The sequence below is a fragment of the Mirounga angustirostris genome, unplaced genomic scaffold (assembly GCF_029215605.1).
Source record: "Mirounga angustirostris isolate CCGP_5_RB_7025 unplaced genomic scaffold, mMirAng1.0.hap1 SCAF_6, whole genome shotgun sequence".
NCBI classification, from domain to species: Eukaryota; Metazoa; Chordata; class Mammalia; order Carnivora; family Phocidae; genus Mirounga; species Mirounga angustirostris.
Window position 1 is genome coordinate 130,839,371 of NW_026991714.1, and position 19,007 is coordinate 130,858,377.

General features: G+C 43.7%; 1 protein-coding gene across 1 annotated transcript in view; it reads left to right on the top strand.

Annotated features, from left to right (window-relative positions):
• Window positions 1-19,007, top strand: part of SORCS3 (sortilin related VPS10 domain containing receptor 3) — a 572,838-nt gene that overhangs the window by 166,720 nt on the left and 387,111 nt on the right. The window contains exon 2 of the mRNA XM_045876297.2: window positions 6,540-6,607. Coding sequence (XP_045732253.1) covers window positions 6,540-6,607 — 68 coding nt within the window. The remainder of the gene's footprint in view (window positions 1-6,539; window positions 6,608-19,007) is intronic.

The following is a 19,007-nucleotide window of genomic DNA, read 5'->3' on the forward strand; positions in this document are numbered from 1 at the left end:
CCCCCCAGGCTGCCTGCCTTCCTTCTGAAGCTGAGTCGGGTGTGGGGAGTGGGCAGGTGAATGCACAGGCTCTGATCTGTGGCCTCCTGTATTGCAGTTGGGGTCTAGAGTAGATGAGTCGTTTTTAGGAGGAGCTTAGCAACTCTAGAATCTGAACTACCCTTTTTCCCCCACCAAATAAAAATCACTTGGAATCCTTCTCTCCTGAAGAATAATTATCATACTAATAACTCATATTGCCATAGTACAGCTTCTAAAGCAGGTCAGCTTTCCTTACTTGATTTGAATCAACAACTCCTTGAGGTTGGCGGGGGCAAGTGTATCATTAAGGATACACCTTTAAGGAAATTGGAGCAGATTCTGGAAACATGAATAAGTTGCTCAGTCTCACGCAGTAGCATATGGCGAGACTGGGTTTTGACGCAGCCCTCAGGTTGCATGTGTTCTGTTATTTCCAGGCTGCCATGCAAACCCCATCCAGGAGACTGATGGCTAGATCCAGGGGGGTAAGTGATTCTAGACACAGGGACATTTGGAAGGTTCTGAGGTGGAATGGGGCAGAGACTTCTTTCTTTGTCTGCAGTTCTGAGTGTGTGTGCCTCCTCTCTCATAGGAAGTGGGTGGGAAGGGTATAGAAAGCTCCCTTGCCCCCACATAATACTTGCCCCAACTCTGCCAGAGACTTGGACTCCTGAGTTCAAATAGATAATCCTGGAAGCAGCAGGTTGAGGATGACTTTGCCTTTCATGAGGACAGCCGCCATTTCTCTTTTGATCACTTTATCACCAAGAATCTTAGGCTGTGCTTGGCATAAGTCAGGAATAGATGAATGGAAGAGAAAAGGGAAATGGGAAATAAAGACATTAGTTACTGCTCAGTGTGTGTCTAAAGAGCAGGCAGTTAGCTGAGGGCTGGCCTGAGCATCTGGGGGTAGCAGAAGACACTAGATGCCTGGGGACAAGAAAAGTGGAGGTGGATGGTCATCAAAGATAGCACCAGCTGATTTTGTAAGAGGCTAGCCATGTCCTTTATTGTCACCTTATTATATAAGTCCCTTATTATAATATAGTCCCTAAATATATGTATTACTTATATTATGTATATATTATATATAGTAAGTCTCCTATTATAATTAGCCCCCTTATATATTATTTATTAGCTATATTATGTATATATTATATATACACACATAGTAAGTCTCTTGGTTTAATATAGTCCTCCCTTGTTATCGCCCTCTTCACTCTTATAAAACTTTTTATCTACCCATAGCTGACCACAGGTTGGGCTTCCTCTGTCTTTCCTGCATGATCCCGTTGTCCTTTGTGCCTTCTTTCCCGACCTGGCATGGCCCGTGTCTCCAAGTGGCTCGTGTACACATGACATTGCATTCAACACATGACTGCTCCTGCCCCGGATGACCCATGCTACTCTACTCTACCATGCTGCTCCTTGTAGCTCCGTTACTCCTTTCCAAAGGCACCCTCCCCCTTCTTTTCCCCCATCTATCTCTGTTCAATTAAAAACTGAAAGAAAGTGAATGAGCTCCATTTTAGTATGGCCAAATTCTTACCATACTTTAAGTTCCAGCTCATGTAATCTTTCCTTCGTGGAGACTTTTCTGGTCACATTCTATGGACTTAATTGCTTCTTCTCTTCAACTCTTATAGCACGTTATCTGTACCTCTCAAATACATTTATCATCTCATCTCTTCTTTTATTGTCCTGTATCCATAATTCATTCAATGGACCCTGTGTAGTGCCTGCCAAGTGATGTGCTATGCATTGGGGATGCAGAGTTGAATGAGACCTGATTTCTAACCTCAGTGAGGCCACAATCTAACAGACAAGTCAGACATATGGAAAAGTCACACTGACCCTGTGTGATGGAAGCTTATGAGAGATGAATAACCGGAGTGTAATTCCAGAGAAGAGGTCAGATGCCAATTTAAGGTTGTGTGTGTATGTGTACTCATTCTATATACCATGGGCCTTTCTAACTATATTTATATATACACCCACATACATGTCTAGGGACTTCTCTCCACACTCTATATGTATGTGTCTGTAGGTATATAGCCTATATTAAGAGAGATACTATTTACTCATGAATTATTCCAATTTATTTTCATTTCTCCTGCTGTCTAAAAGCTCCCAGGATTGTAGCCAGTTAGGTAAAAAATGAGCTTATTTGACAAACCCGGTCTCCCAGAAGTTTGTATAGCTCTTTTCTCATTCCATATCTGTTTCCTATTACCTTCTCCAAGAACAAAGACAACAAAAGTTACCTTCACCCTTGGGCCTTGAGCGCTGGCTCTCTCCCTGAGTCCCAGAGTTTAGCAGGTGCCTTTCTAATTCACCCAAGGAGAGCCCAGTAAATATTTGTGAAATTCATGAGTAAATGCTCAACTCCTTGAGGTCAGGGATATGCTTTTCTCCTATGTGTATGACTACTCATTGCCTCACATACAACCAGCTCACATCACATTTGCAGAATGGAGGAGGTTGCATTCGAGCAGGGCAAGCATGGCGTGTCCCATGGATGGGAATGCTGGCTCTGTCTCCTGCTAGTTGTGTGCCTTGGTGGGGGGCAACTTGCTTAGCTCTCGGAACTCAGGTTTCATATCTGTGAAATGGGGGTATTATGTTACACTTGCTCAGTTTCAAAAGTTTGTTGTGAGGATTGAGAAGCACCTAGTGTAGTGTTTATTACATGGTAGGGGTTCAATTAACGTTTGCTCACTGCTTTTCCTTTGTTGACTTTGACTGTCCGCCCTTCTCTGGGGGCATCTGCTGAAGAGGAGTCAAGTCAGGCTTTGCTATGGATCCCGGACTAGCCCTGCTACCCTTCCTGTGCCACATCCCACCCACTGGTGATTCCCAAGGTACACCCGTGTCTTCCCCTTCTGATGTGTGTACTTGCCCAGCAGTCTGGGGCTTAGTGGGTTTACTGCCTCTGCTTTCAGTTTTCTTCCCTGCTAATTCCCTCCTCTCTGGAGGCCTTTGGAAGGCTCTGAGTGGTAAGAGAAGCCAGGGATGGGCAGGCTTTGTTTCACTCTTGGTTTTGTTTGCTTGGCACAGAATATCTTAAGGCTAAAGGTTACATTATCATCTCTTCATAGCTCTATTATTGTCCTTCTGTCTGGCTCCTGGGGAAAGGAAGCTTCCAGCCCCCAGTTCTCAGTGTTTGGACCTTTCTTCTGAGGAATGCAGGGGTGATTTGGCTGAGACATCTTCCTCCTACATCTCTTACTGCGTGCTTTCTTTGTAAGGTTCAACTCCACTTAAAGGAAGGGATGCTTCTCTAGATGAGGATCTCAGCATGGTGGAAGGGTGGGGTCACCACAGCACAGAGTTGGGAGAGGAATCATGGTAGGATGGAGTCTTTCCCGAGTGTGGTTCTCTGGTTACCACAGGAAGATTTCTGAACCCTACCCAGGACCTACCAAGTCAAACTTGCTGGGAGTGGGACCAGAGAATCTGCATTTACAAGGCTTTCCAGTCACGGTGAAGCTCTAGCTCTACTCATGGAGTGGAAGAACAGTGCTCTGGGCACTTGGTCAAGGTCACACACTATCGAGACATTAACTGGAGTCCTGGCCTCTCTCTGAGCATCAGTTTCCTCATTTGTACAATGAGGGAAATAGACTCGATTAATACCATCCCCGTCTCAAGCCTGTGATTTATCACTAAAACAGCATTATCCTTCATTGATTGACTCAAAAATGATTATTTTTAGGAACCTTTGACATGATGAGCTTACCTGTTAGGGAGACAGAAGAACAAACCACAAACCCCGCCTCAATCTAGTTGAGAAGGCAAATCCTGTGAGATCCAGAAGGGATCAGGATAGTGTTTGACTAAGTGCCAAGTTATGTAATTCCGTTTTAAGTGCAATAGGACTTCAGAAGAGCGAGCACTCTGATGGCTGGGCTGGTCCTGGGAGGCTGCCTGGAGAAGGTGGGCTTTAAGTTGTTTCTTGAACAACAGGCAGGCACGTGCAGGTGATAATAAAAGGCTGAGACATAGACGATAGAACGCAGCATGAAAGCAAGCAGGCAGAGATGTGAGAACAGGTTTGGTTTATTTGCAGCCCCTTGAGAAACTTGGATTGTTAAAGCAGAAGACAGTGTCTTGAGAACTGTGGAAAAGTGGTTGGAGGAGTGTGTGTGTGTGTGTGTGTACATATGTGCGTGTGCCTTATGTAACAGGCTCAGGAGTCTGGAGTTCATCCTTAGGCAGAGGGAACCAGCAAGGATTTCTAACCAACAAAGTGCACAAATCAAGAGCCAGAATTGGAACTATCTACCATGAAGGCAGAAATAATAGTCATAGAGGTATGGAAGGATGTGTCTGTCTGGAGCCCCCAAGAAGCCGACACCAACATGAGATTAGATAAACAAGAAACATTAAGGACAGAGAGAAGATGGAGGGAGGGAAGAAGAGGGTCTAAACTTTGAGTAAGGAGACTGATAGAATGAGAACAGCTCTGGGTTCTATCCAGGGCTTTCCAGACCCAGTTGTTTGTTAGAAGCTCTATTGGTTAAGTGGAACTCTTACCCCGTACACCTCTTTCTTCTCTCTATGTGGACTTTGTCCTTTTTGGAGATTGTTTGATGTCCATGAAGGCTTGATATTGGGAGAAAATGAAATGGCCTGATTTGCTCCTGCAGAGCTCTGGATGGGTGTTCTGACCTATTTCTAGAAGAGCCATTTGGAGTTTGTTTGTCCAGAATTTGGGTTGGCCAGCACACAGCCAGCCCACGGTTTTACACAGTGATGGTGTGAATGCCTTTGTCGATGAAAGAAGGTAAAATGAAGGGGAAATGAAGTCTGCTGTGTGTGTGTAGGTGTGTGTGTTAATCCAGCGAACGGGAATTACCAGTGCATTCCTAGGCATGTGGTTGGGGAGGGTGAGGATAAATCCCTTGCTTTCATTAGCCCATGAATTTTATAAATGAGGGAACTCTCTCTGAGTGGGAGAGGCAAGGGCCACTGAGTGCCTGTGGGGAGAAATTCTCTGCACTGGATGCACACTCCTTGCTGTTGTGCTGTGTTAATAGGACAGGTAGTTGGTAGATTTTCCTGTTCTGCCAATAGCCATGTCATTGATGTTTTTCTTGGCTTGGCTCTTTCTCGCCCACCCACCACTCTCCACCGAAGAACGCACTCTGAGAAGAGTCCTCCAGTCATGGCACCGCAGGGAAGTTGAACATCCCAAACCAACTTTGCCATGGACTCTGTCTGACCTATAATGGGTCACATCCTTGCATCTAATTTCTTCTTAGCTTACATAAAGGGAATGGAAATTGTGCTGACCGACCCCATGGGGTGCTGGATGAGAATACATCTCAAAGTGAGTGTTCTGTTGTCATTGAAATGCCATAAAAATGTCCAATATAATGGCTGATTATTTTTCTTTAATCTTAAATAGATACCTAGAATGGGAAAGTTCCATCTTGGTAGCAGAAATTCATTATCTTGGAAAGAGTTTAATGGCTGCTGTGCAAATGAACTGAAGGAAGTTAAATTGTGGAATGGGAAGGAGCTGAGAAAAGTGAAATGAGTTGTGCATTAAATTTAGATAAACACAATTATGTGTAACTGGATTATCACATGTGCTGGCAGGCGCTGTCTATTAGGCACCTGTGTCTTGATTAAAATCAATTTAGGTGCACGCGCTTGAAATCCTTGTCGGTTCAGAGTTGTGCCTGAGCCACTGCCCGGGCACACACGGGGCAGCCAGGGGGAACGTCTGGTATCCTGGTCTCCTGCTGGAGAGGTGTAAAGGGCATAGGACCAGACTGAGCAGCCCAAGACCATTTTAGGAAACTGCTAACGGTAACAGAAAGTCCCACTCTCTTTCACGTACAGCTTCCTTCTGGGTTTCTTCATTTCAACTGAGTCAGGAAAGTGGTCCTGGAGTCCAGGGGAGTCCAATGCCCTACTTACTCCATGACGAGGACAGATGCCGGATGGTAGATGGCAGATGACATCAGAGGATGTTGGGGTCTGGGCCTGCCTGCCATTCAAGTCTCTGTGGCTGCCGAGGCCTTAGTGATGGAAACACAAAATCTCTTTGAACCTCTCTGTAGATGGATAGAATTAGGCCCAATTCCTTCTTACCCTTTTAGGTCCAAGTCTGTAAGTCAGAGTCATCTTCAGATCAAAAGCGAGCCCAGCCTCTGATCCCCGGGTGGCTGGAGGAGCCCTCAGACCCAGCCGGCTGGTACCTCGCTTTCAAGGAGGACAGATGTAGAGAAACAACTGTCGATACCCAGTTAATTCCTGTTGGCATGTTTTATTTCAAATGCAAAGCATCGTCAGGATTAAAATAAATGCTACCAGTTACGGGATGCATTTAATTAATAACTGTTTTCCCTTGCTTGATCCTATAATACCCCTCCACTCAATGGATAAATACTAAGCCCTCCTCTGGGTGATTTGAGATGAACTGTATATTGTTACACAAACTAAAGTAAGCTTCCTTTTTTCTCCCCTTTTGTTCCTCTCCTCTGCCCTCCTCCCCTTCCCCATTGCAGGTGATACTTATCCTGACCAAGCTATATGACTTCAATCTGGGGAGCGTGACTGAGAGCTCGCTGTGGAGGTAAGTGGATTAGAGGTTCTTAACAAGCTACTCTGGCCTGGCTCACGAAAAGAATGCCAGCCACACGGTTGGGAAGAGACAGAAAACAGTCCTCCTCATGGGAGACCTCTTTAATGCCCGGGGTAGAATGGATGGCCCCACCTGTGAATTCCCCTGGCACTCTGCTTATCTTTTGGGGGGCCTGTCACACCTTCTGCTTGGCACCATTGTTGCTCTTGTGTTCCCGCCGTGTCTCATTCTGCTTGACGAACACACCTCTGGTTAGAGAGAGCAGAAGAGCCTGCCCAGAACAAGGAGAGCCTGCTGGAGGGGGGATTCTTGCCTTGGGTGTGAGTCTTGGCCCACGGACAGTTTCTAGTCCTTTGCATCTGTGAGCTCGGTGGTTCTTACCTGTACTTGTGAGAATAGACACGTGGGGATCAGGTCCACACAGTGGCCTTCGTGGGCTCCTTAAAAAAAAAAATCAACGTATATATGTGTATATATATATACACACACATATGTATGTTAGTAAATTTAATGTATATATTTAATAAATACTATATATTTAACAAGTTTATATATTTAATAACCATTTACTATATATTTAACTTCACATATATTAAAATGTATATTGGTAATACATATATTTTAATATAGAGAGAAATGTATATTTTACGACAGCATTGGTATGAAGATAAATGTATTCATATAGTATATGAAAACTTTTTTCAGCCTAAAAGTTCATTGAAATCTTGCCATTTGCAATGATATGGATGGAACTAGGGGGTATTATGCTAAGTGAAATACATCAGTCAGAGAAAGACAAGTATCATATGATTTCATTCATATGTGGAATTTAAGAGACAAAACAGGAACATAGGGGAAGGGAAGGAAAAATAAAATAAGATAAAGACAGAAAGGGAGGCAAACCATAAGAGACTCTTAACTATAGGAAACAAACTGAGGGTTGCTGGAGGGGAGGTGGGTGGGGGGATAGGGTAACTGGCTGATGGACATTGAGGGCATGTGATGTGATGAGCACTGGGCGTTGTATGCAACTGATGAATCACTAAATTCTACCCCTGAGACTAATACTAAGCCTTGTGCCCATTGTGCCTACTGGGTAAGTCTGCTCCGATGGGATGCTGGTCGCAGGGGATGAGGAGAGGGAGGATGTATGTGGGTTCGGTCGGAGAGAGCCTGAATGAAGCCATGACCTGAGGCGTTGCTCTGGATAGGGAGCATCGGCGCACTCGCCCTTCTGTACATCCCACGCGTGCGCGCACACACACGCACGTACTCACTGCCGACAGCCACACGGGGCAACAGAAAATTGCATCAGTCACCATGAGTCGGCACTTCACACTCTGGCAAGGCTGTGTGTGTCCATCCCTTTTGCTTCATCATTGGTAAACCCTGGAGAGGACACTGTCCCCAAAGGCCATTCACTTGGCTGCGTCATCATCCCCAGAGCCTTGTCCTGAGGGTTTCCTGTGGTCTTGGAACCAGACGAGGCTGGGGCTTGAGTATCTGTGTGCCTTGCTTCTTCTTCATCTGACCTGTTTGTTTGCGGAGGACTAGCCAGAGTCTGTTTCCCAGGGAGGGGGAGCAGTTAGAGCATCTACTAAATATTTAGGGGTTAATTGCTCATATCGACTCAGGCCTGCCTCCATTTGCACAGGATGTCCAAAACCTAATTTTTGCTGCTCAGTGAAAATTGGCAGAGATATAAGTAACCGGGGTTTGTCTAATAGATGAGAGCATGCCTATTTCCACTCACACAGGACTCCCAGGGAATTAGAGCCTCAAAAACCTTCCCCTCAGATCTAATCCCAGTGATACCGTGCTGATACCTTAAGCCTGACTCCCATGCTGTCTTCTGGGGGCAAATAATGAAACAAGCCAGAAAATCCTGTCCATAGAATGGGCAAGAGCTCTACCTGGAAGCCCATGTTTGGCTAGTTCTAGGGGAGGGCCAGGCAAAACCAGGGAATCCAGGCCAGGTGCTTGCAGCTCGAGACCCTGGTGTAATGAAGTGTGTGGCCCTTGGTCATAATAGCCAGTATATTCCCTGGGGTGTAGCAGAGACTGCAGGTTGCCGAGTGGCCCTGAGAACACCCTGATGTCTACTTGCCAGGATTCGGGTGGCACCTCGCCCGCCCAAAGAGCTCTGTAACTGCAGGAACCTTACTTAACCTCTCAGTATCAGTTTCCTGGGGCTTCTGTAGCAAAGTACCCCGGACTGGGTGCCCAAAGCAGCAGAAATGTGTTCTCTCTCAGGTCTGGAAACTCAAAGTCTGGAATCAAGGTATCTTTAGGGCCACACTCCATCGGGAGGCTCTAGGGAGCACCCTTGCCTCTTCCAGGCTCGGGGGCTGCTGACATTCCCTGTGGGTGCGGTACTCCCTCTCCGCCTCCATCAGTCCCCACAGCCCCTCCTCTGCGCCCTCTCCTCTCCTGTTCCTTATGAGGACACTCAGCCATGGCAGTTAGACCCCCGGCATCATCCAGGATGATCTCATTTTGAGATCCTTAATTACACCTGCAGAGATCCTTCTTTCACACAAGGTTCATCACAGGTTCTGGGGATGAGGATGTTGAACGTATTTTTTCTGGGTGGTCACCATTCAACCCATTTCTCTTTCCCTGAATGTAAGTTGGAGATAGTGCAGAAGCTCCCTTTGCTCCAACCACATCGTCCTTGTTGCTGAGACACGCCACCTTCTCCCCGCCACAGCCCTTACCCTTGGCTCTCTCCACTCCCCTCGGCGGGGCCACAGGGCCGGACAGCACTTCGCTTCTTACCCTCTCTGTTCACCTAATCAGGGAGGCCTTTCCCTCGGACTTCACATTCCATCACTCAGCTTGCATTTTCCTCCTTAGTACTTATCACCATCTGGCATGCTAAATATTTTACTTATGGATTGATTTATTGTCTGCCTACACCCACTAACATCTAAGCTTGTGGAGGCAGAATTTTCGTCTGTTTTAATTCAGGGCTGTACTCTCAGCACCTAGAAGAGTATCTGGCACACAGGAGATCCTTTAATGTTTGCTCAGTGAATGAATTAATGGATGGATTGCAAGGATTAAATGAAATAATAAATGTACAAACCCTTAAGACAGTGACTCACATTTAGGAAGTGTTCACTTAATTGTAATGACTAATGATTACTGTACCCCTCTGTGTTTGTGTAGTGTTAATTCCATTATTGACTTTGTTTATAAGGATCCACTGATGCCAGGGTCCATGTGGTGGAAATTATAGGGCACCAACAGGATGTATTCTGTGTTGTGGATGAATTAGCAGAGATCTTCAGGGGATCAGGGAGGGGAGAAGAGTGATTTAGATTGTTGTTCCTTGTGCTGATTGGAGGGAACTGAAGCATCAATTTCTAGCGACACAAGGATGTTCTTTTGTAGATAAGATTCTCTGAGCTGGGTGTTAGACTGACGAATGGGTTATGATTTGGCAAATGAGAAGTGGAAAAATGTCTCTAGCAGAGGGCAATGGCCAGGTAAGCCTGGGCTGCAGGAGAGAAAGGAGCCAAGCAGGAGGCAGAGAGAGCAGCTCGCCTTGGACCAGGGAGGAAGGGTTTGGGGTCTCATCATGTGCACAGAAGGGGCCAAACCAAAGAGGGTAATGCAGAGTGTGATTTGGGATTTGGAAAGCTGGTGGATAATATAGGCTTTCCCTCTGGGTAGATGTTCTATACGAATGCATTTCTGTGCTGTGTTTCCAGGGGTCCACAGGTCTGATAAAACCCCACTTAGCAACCCCTGGAGAGGACTGGAGTGAGAAAAGGGGCCGCTTCTAAACTTCAGGGGAATTTTCCAATGTGCTGGGGCCTCACAGAGTTTCTTCAAACCTTTCATTGTCTGCCCTACTCATCCCCTAAAGATCTGTGTCTCCCATTCTCTTTTCTGTCCTGATAATGATTATGTATTTTGCAGTTCGAGCCTAGAGCACTGTGATCTCCCTCACTAATACAGTGTGCAGAGAAAAGAAACTAAATTAAACACACACCCTTTCAGTTTCATGATTTGGCCCAACATGCTTAACCAAGTTGAAATTGAATTTAGGAATTCTTCTTCAGTTTTCTGTAGAGGAGTAGCCTCTGTCATGACAAGATGACATTCCCTGCCAAGTTACAGTGTGATAGAATTATTCGCCTCACTGGATTAATAATTCAGAGGCCATCTACTTCTAAATAGACAAAAGACTGTTTAAAAGCATTCAATAGGGGGCCAGTAGCTTGGCTCCCGTGACATTCTTTCAGAAACTCCTCAGTGCTGTTACCCTGAAGGGGGTCAGACTTTGTTCTCTGCCACCACAAGATGGCTGTGTAAGCTGGTTATTAGCACAACCATCTGTTGGTATCCCTTAGCCAAAGGACATTTTCCATATAGGATTCAAGCTTATAGACTAATGAGGTTGGGAACTGACATTTTTTAAAAGACCCAGGGCTTCACGCTCAGGGCGTTTTCAGTCCATAATGTGTCAAGTCTGGAGGCTACCCATCAGTGAGGAGGGGTGCTGACACCTAGCACCGTTAGAGTTTATAGAAGCCTGACCCAAGGAGGAGAGGTGCGATAAAAGCAGGGGACCCAGCATCAATGGATCGGTTTCCTCCTCATCAAAGTAATTATGAATGGAAGCTCCGGGACTGATGGCCTAGGTTCAAGTCCACGCTCCTCCGCTTAGCCACTGAGTGACCTAGAACACGTTTCTTCAGCGCTCTGTGCCTCCGTGTCCTTGCTGTACCATGAGCTCCCACCTCACAGCATGGGGACAAGGTTTCGCATGAAATAAAATGCATAAGCTGCCTAGAGAAGCGCCTGGCACACAGTGCCTACCCGTGGAAAACACGCAGGGAGAGTTGGTCATCATCGTGTCACCTGGTAGTTGAGCTGCTTCTCTCTGCTAGCTCCCCTACCTGACAACAACAGGAGACACACTGTGCTCTTAGAAAAGCAACTGGCGTGGGGCACCTGGGTGGCTCAGTGGGTTGATCGTCCGACTCTTGCTTTCGGCTCAGGTCATGATCTCAGGGTTGTGAGATTGAGCCCCGCATCAAGCTCTACTCTGCGCTGGGCACAGAGTCTGCTCGTCCCTCTCCCTTTGCTCCTCCCCCTCAAATAAATAAAATCTTTAAATAAAATAAAAGAAAAAGAAAAGCAACCAGGTTGCTCAACCATTTCTCCTGGGGCCTGCAGAGCTGATGCAGGGGCTCCTGGTTAAGGTGTTTCTGGAGCTTACCACTTCCTGCACACATCCTCCTGAGCAGCTTCCCTGCCCGTCCTCCCTGAGTGGGTACCCCTCCTCTGCTCACCACTAGCATCACTTACGCTGTGTTGTGATTTGTTTCCAGCCTGGGAGCCTCTCAAGAGCAGGGCCCGTGAGCCTTTGTTTCTAGATCTACAATGCCTAGCCCTTGGTCTGCACTAAAGAAGGGCTTGGTGATCGGAACTAAAGCACAGTGGCCCCAGATCAATTGCAGCATCAGCCTGCCTCAGCCCGTCACTTTCCTTGTATTGAGTTGTCTCATTGTTCTGCCACTGGGGAATCCCGTGACTTTTCATCTGGTCTGCAAGCTGTTGACTGGACTATTTATTCCCTCCCCTAATTGTTCTGTCAGTGACCTTTCTGGGGGATGCTGTTTTTTTTTTTTTTTAATAGAAAATGGAGACCTTTGGATTTATTAATTTTTTGTTTGCCAAGAAAACCCTGATAATAATTTCTAAGACTTCCCAGAAGTTATTAGTTTACAAATTTTAATGACACTCATGATTTATTTATGTGTTTCCCTCCCTCTACAGCTGCTCACCCCAATTCTTTAGTGGAATTCCTGCTGAATCTGAGTGAATTAATGGAAACAAAACTGCAGATTGGAATGACATTTTTTTGTTAGGCTGTTAATTAAAAACTTTCCGTCCTATTCGCTAGGCTCTTCATATGTGAAATCCTGAAGGCTGGCCTGATGATACAGGCTGTGAAATCCTCTCTCTAGAACTGGGGCCTCCTTCTATTTGCTTTTGGTAGTAATAAATCTAGTGAAAACTCCTGAATGGGTTCCAGAGCATTCAATTGAACAGATATTAATTGAGCATCAATTATATAAGCAGCCCTGTGCTCATTGCTGGGGGATGCAGGATAATTATGTCATGCTTGTTATCCTCAAGGAATGTTTCATTTGGTTGAGAGGTAAGATTAATGTACTAGGAAACAACATCAGGCATATGCAAGAATAATATGTATATACAAAATAACAGTGTACTCTGCAATGAGTGGTCTTGCTATAGAAATACTTCTATGTTTTTATTATTATCACCCACCTCATTCTATAAAGGATGCAAAACAATTCTAGGAAGGAATTAGAGAAGGGATCAATATGACACCTATTTTTTTGTTTTGCTGTTTAAAATAAAACATCTTATTTCTCTGTTAGGGTGTGAAACTCCTAAGAGGAAAGACTGTTTCATATACTAGTGCTTCCCATGGTTCTCAGAAACACCCAGTAATAGGTGGGATTGAATATGGGTAGTGGTTACAGGAGTGGGTCCTGGATTCAAATTGCCTGGATGTAAATCCTAGCTCTAATGCTTATTAGCTGCACCACCTTGAGCAGTGTTTAATTTTCTAAGCCTCATTTACAATATAATGGGATGACGATAAGGGAGCTTTGTGAGAAGTTAGTGAGATGGAAAATGGAATGCAAAGTGCCTTCAATCTAGTTATTACTTAATAGAATCATTATTATTTGTTCATAGGTCCACATTCTCCTAGCCCAGCAGCTTCTACCAGGTTCTACATGAGTGTTGTACTAATATCTCTAGGAGGGCGGGTGCAGAATCCTAAGGGCATAATGCCTGGACATGATACGCTTCTTTTTTTTTTTCTTAAAACAACAACAACAACAAGATTTTATTTATTTGAGAGAGAGAGAGCGAGAAGGGAGAGGGCCGAGGGAGAAGCAGGCTCCTCACTGAGCAGGGAGCCCAATGCAGGGCTGGACACCAGGACCCTGGGATCATGACCTGAGCCAAAGGCAGGCACTTAATCGACTGAGCCACCCAGGTACCCCTAGACAATGATACACTTCTATTGAGAGAATATTCTGGAGTCTTCTCCTTTGGCTACTCATCTGTGCTTGGCAAAAGGGGAAGGTTAACACCTTTCTTGGTTTTTCTACACCAGATGCTGATAATGATACAGGATACAAAGCACAATCTGATTTAAGTTCCCCTAGCATAGTGTTGAGTTAAATCATCTATTACTGGTGATTTTCTTCTTAATGCAACCGTAAGGGAATCTAAGTCCATTGAAAAGTTTTGTTACCTCCCAAGTAATCAACAAAGGTGGGATCGTGTGTAAGCCTCACACATGGCACATCCTCAGAATTGCTTGTGGAATGTGTTAAAAATCTAGATTCCTGGGCCCTACCCGCGATTCCAATTTAGTAAGGCTGCAGATTACTCAGGATGTATAATTTTCAGCGCACCTTAGTGGCTTCTTGTCATCAGATAGGACCAGGGACCAGTGAGCTCAGAGGAAGCTGGGGCTCTGGGCGCATCTCCGTTACCAGTAAATTGGATTACTCTTGCCATCCTTCTGTTTCCTCATAAATAGAGGTGTGAGATAAAATGATCTCTCAAGTCTCTTTTAACTCCCAAGTCCACTGATTCTTCCAACCTGGGAAATCAGACAAGAAGCACGCCACATTGGGATTTATGATGTGCAGCAGGTAACAGCCTCAGTCCTGAGCACGTCCACCTTCTGTCAAAAATCGGGTAGTCACAACAACACAGACACAGCTCTTCTAACGTGCTGCTCACTGATGGATAGTGGCCAGTTGGCAGGTGTTAGCGAGAATACCTCTCCAAACGACTTCATTTAAATTCATTAAACAAAGGGAGCATCATTAAATCTATGAAAGTCTTTGTTTCAAAAAACAGAATGAGAAAGGGCTTTGCCCTAAATATTGAGCCCTCAAACATCTTCCTTTATTAGAGAATAGAGAAATGAGAACACTGGAGAAGGGGGTCTGGATTACAGATTTACTGTTTTCCTATTTATTATGGGAAAGAGGGGTTCTTTTTATGGCCTAGTTTTTTTTTTTTTCTTCTATGAGGCAGGACCCAGACATGTATAAATCTTGATTTTTGTCCAGTGGCTGAGAGAATGTAACCCTTTTGTATGAATTGTGTCTGTTGATTGTTATTTTATGTTGTTTTCGCTTTCATCCAAATGCAGTGCAACTTTATCGTGATCATAAATAACCTCACCATTTGGAGAAGGGGTGTGAAATTCTGCCCATCCCTTTCCCCAGCCTGAGCTCCCTCTCATTTTCTCAGCAGTAGATTCATTAGCCTTCTAATGAAGTTAATAAGTAAACAGGATCAGACAGTCCCTTCTAAAATAACATTTATAAAGGGATATATTTCCCTATTCTCTAAGGTAAGCCTTAATTTATTTCCCTGCCAGATGTTCACATGTGTAAAACTATGATAGGTGGGCCTTTGGAATTTGCTTTGAAGCCAAAAAAGAAAAAAAAAAAAGGAAAATTTTTAGTTCGCACAGAGCCTATTATTTCCAAGTTTGTAGGAGAGTGGATTTTTACATACCCCATTCCTGCTTTTATATATATATATATATATATATATATATATACACATACACACATATGTACATACATATATATGTATAAAATGCCTATAAAGATAAGCTAGGCAAGCTTCATAGTTACTTTCTCATCATTTGGTAGTCAATTACTTTGTTGGATATATGCTGTAAATGTCTTTAGGAGGCTTTTGGCAACTTCTCCACAAAGACCACTGCCCTAAATATTATTTGGGAAGCAATAAACTGGTAAAAAGCCCTCTTCTTTTCTCTTGCCTTTCTGTGAGGTTTCTTTTCAGGAATTGCTGAACTTACAAAGGAAGCATTTCACATTTTGCTATTGCTTCTAAATGCTTTGTGCCCAAGTTAAAGCTAAAGTCAAATCTTAAAATGCAATACATAGAGTTTATCTTACAAAAGCTCCCCCTTTCAGTGGTACTTATCTCTTAAACTGGTATAATATGTATAGTCACTGCTCATATGCATGCCTGGCACGTCTCATATTTCTGGGAGGAATGTGAAGCGTGTGCATTGAACATTCCATTTTATGGATGGATGAACTAAGGTCCCGAATGGGTTGGTGCTCAGTGATTTCAGATCTGGGACCCAAATCTAGGTCTCTCCATTCTCAGCAGCCCCCTGCTCTTGATGTTACATTAGTAATCATTCTTTCCTGGCCTTTCTAGCTCAGCCACCGTTCATATTTCATAAGAGATCTACAGCCAAGTGATGCACTGGGGACTGGGAATGGGTTTCTTGGATATTTGTCTAGGTGATTTTTAATTCTGGTGGATCATGAGGATCACCTGGGAAATACAAGAAAAGCCAGTTTCCTGGGCCTTATTCCAAACCTATTGAGCCAGTTTCTGGGGTCAAGATCTAGTTGCTTATAGTTTGAAGGTGCTCCCCACTTGATTCTGATGTAACTGCCAACCTAAGAGACATCATGGCCATCTTTGCTTCTGAAAGGTGCGTGACACCTTCTTTTGGGGAATTTGCCCCCAGCATAGCACCTTTCCCTGTTATCTGTTGTCTTTATGGCTGGTTCAGAATGAGAAATACAGTCATTCATGCAAAAATCCATAGTTGCACCCTTGTCTTTATAAATGACAATCATAAAGGTTAATAATTGGAATGAGCTCTGGCACTTACTAATTAGCTCACATTCTGTCAGTATCAAGCTTGTTTAATTGGCAATTAACATTGATTTTAGAGAGTGGCACCACAAGAGAATGGTTATAAGGTGCTGCTATCCATGGAGTTGTGCTTGAGATGAACTCTATGAGGGTGAGTTGGCAGCTGGGAATCCAGCTTCCCTGGGGAATCGGAAAGCACAACAAATGGGAAATGGTTTCCAGGTGACTTTGGAAGGCTTTCTATTCATAATTTTTGGTTGCAAGCCATGGATGTAATCACTAATTTAGGTAAGATATAGGGCTTATTGGAAGGATACTGGGATCACTCAGCATTTGTGGGAAGAGATAACAATGAGACTCCAGGAAGGACAAAATTCTAGGCATCTCTAGGGACCATGGTATGTCATGGCTCGACTCTCTTTATCTCCAGGGACCACAGCAGCTGGATGTCATGGCTCTACTCTCTAGGTGATTTAAAGTCCTGAGAGAGAATTGAAAGGACCACTTGAGTCAAGTAGTCGAAACTTTAACTATGTTTGAGGGTGAGAATTTCCTGGCCTAGGCTGTCTTTCTTGTTCATTCCTATGCATAGGGAGATTGGGATCACCAGGAAAAAGCTAGGGAAGTGTTTTGGGAATACTAGACCAATAGCCTTCAAGGGTATCACATGTTTTCTGATGAATTCTAATGTAAAGAAGACTTAAAATACACTAAATTTTAAAGAGCATCCCTTTACTTTTACTACTGATTTAAAAGACTCATTTATAATGTGTCAGGGAATGTGCTAGGAGCTTTATGTATAAAGATATCAACTGTAGCAACCTTGCAAGGATTTTATCCCACTTTGGTAGAGATGAATCTGAGGTTTTTTTTGTGTTTTTTTTTTTAAAGATTTTATTTTATTTATTTGACAGAGAGAGAGAGAGACAGCTAGAGAGGGAAAACAAGCAGGGGGAGTGGGAGAGGGAGAAGCAGGCTCCTGGCTGAGCAGGGAGCCCAATGCGGGGCTCGATCACAGGACCCTGGGATCATGACCTGAGCCGAAGGCAGACGCTTAACGACTGAGCCACCCAGGCGCCCCAAATCTGAGGTTTTTATAATCAGCAGATAACAGAGATGAAGTTTGACTTTATGTCTGTAAAACTGAAGTCCACGCTAGTCTCAGTTGGCCATAGTGCCTCCCCAAATAGTTTTAAACCTAGGATGTAGTTAGTGAGCACTTTCTCAGTTTTTGATACCACATTTCCATATCTGTTCTCCAAAACTTGATACCACATTTCCAAAACATAGTCCCAGTAGTCTTCAGAAATGATGGCATTATGATTGATTAGATATCTTGTCTAAAATTCTTAATTTTTGGAATTCCTCCTTCCCACCATCTCACCCAGAGATGCAGATAAAATGCTCTTAATCATCTGCAAATTCTCACCTGTTCCTTTTATGAAGGATGGTTGTTGATTATAGAATATTATTTGGGATGAGTGTGCCATTTGCAGTCACACACATTTTTGATTGAAATTTTTACTGAGATAATTGAAGATTCATATGCACCTTGAAGAAATAATACAGAGAGAACTTGTATACTCTATATCCAGTCTCCCTAATGGTAATATTTTTCAAACTATAATATAATATCACAATAGTTTATTGACATTGTTACAATCCACCAATCTTCTAAGATTCCTTCAGTTTTATTGTTCTCATTTGTGTGTGTGTGTGTAGGTTTGTCTATCCACCACCGCAGTGAAGATACTGAACATTTCTCTCACAAGAATCTCTCGTGTTCCCCTTTTATAATCACAACCACCTCCCTTTCCCCAGACCCCTAATTACTAAACCTTGGCAACCACTAATCTGTTCTCCATTTATAAAATGTTTCATTTCAAAAAGGCTAAAGAAATTGAGTCATACAGTATGTAACCTTCCAGGGTTACTCTTTTCACTTAGTGTAATTCCCTGGAGACTCACCCAGATTGCTGTTTGTTTCTATTTATTGCTGAGTAGTATTCCATGTATGTATGTTCCTCATGTGGTTTAGCCTTTTACCTGTTGGAGGACATTTGGGTTGTTCCCCATTTTAGGTTATTGCAAATAGTGCTGTTATGAACATATGAGTACAGGTCTTTGTGCAAATGTGTTTTCTTCCCTCTGGGATAAATGTGTAAGAGTGTGATTTCTGGGTCATTTTGTAGTTGTGTGTTTAGTTTTAGAAGAAACTGACAAACTTTTTCAGAGTGGCTTTTTATATTGCTACCAGCAATGTATGAGTGATCCAATTTTTTTTATAGCGTTGCCAGCAACTATGTTTTCACTATTTTCAATTTTAACCCTGATAGGAGGGAGGCCGTAATATCTCATTGTGGTTTGAAGTTGCATCCTTGATAGGTAGTGATGTTGAACATCTTTTTATGTGCTTACTTGGCATCTGTGTATTGTCTTTGGTGAAATGTCTGTTTATGTCTTTGGCCCATTTAAAAAAATGCTTTACAAATATTATAGAAATACTAGAAGCTGTACATATATAATATATACAACTTGGTGAGTTTGGAAATAAGTGAAACTGTCACCACGGTCTATGCCCTAAACTTATCCATCACCTCTAAGTTTCCTGCTGCCCTCTTTATTCATTATTATTATTTTTTGTGATAACTCAACATAAGAT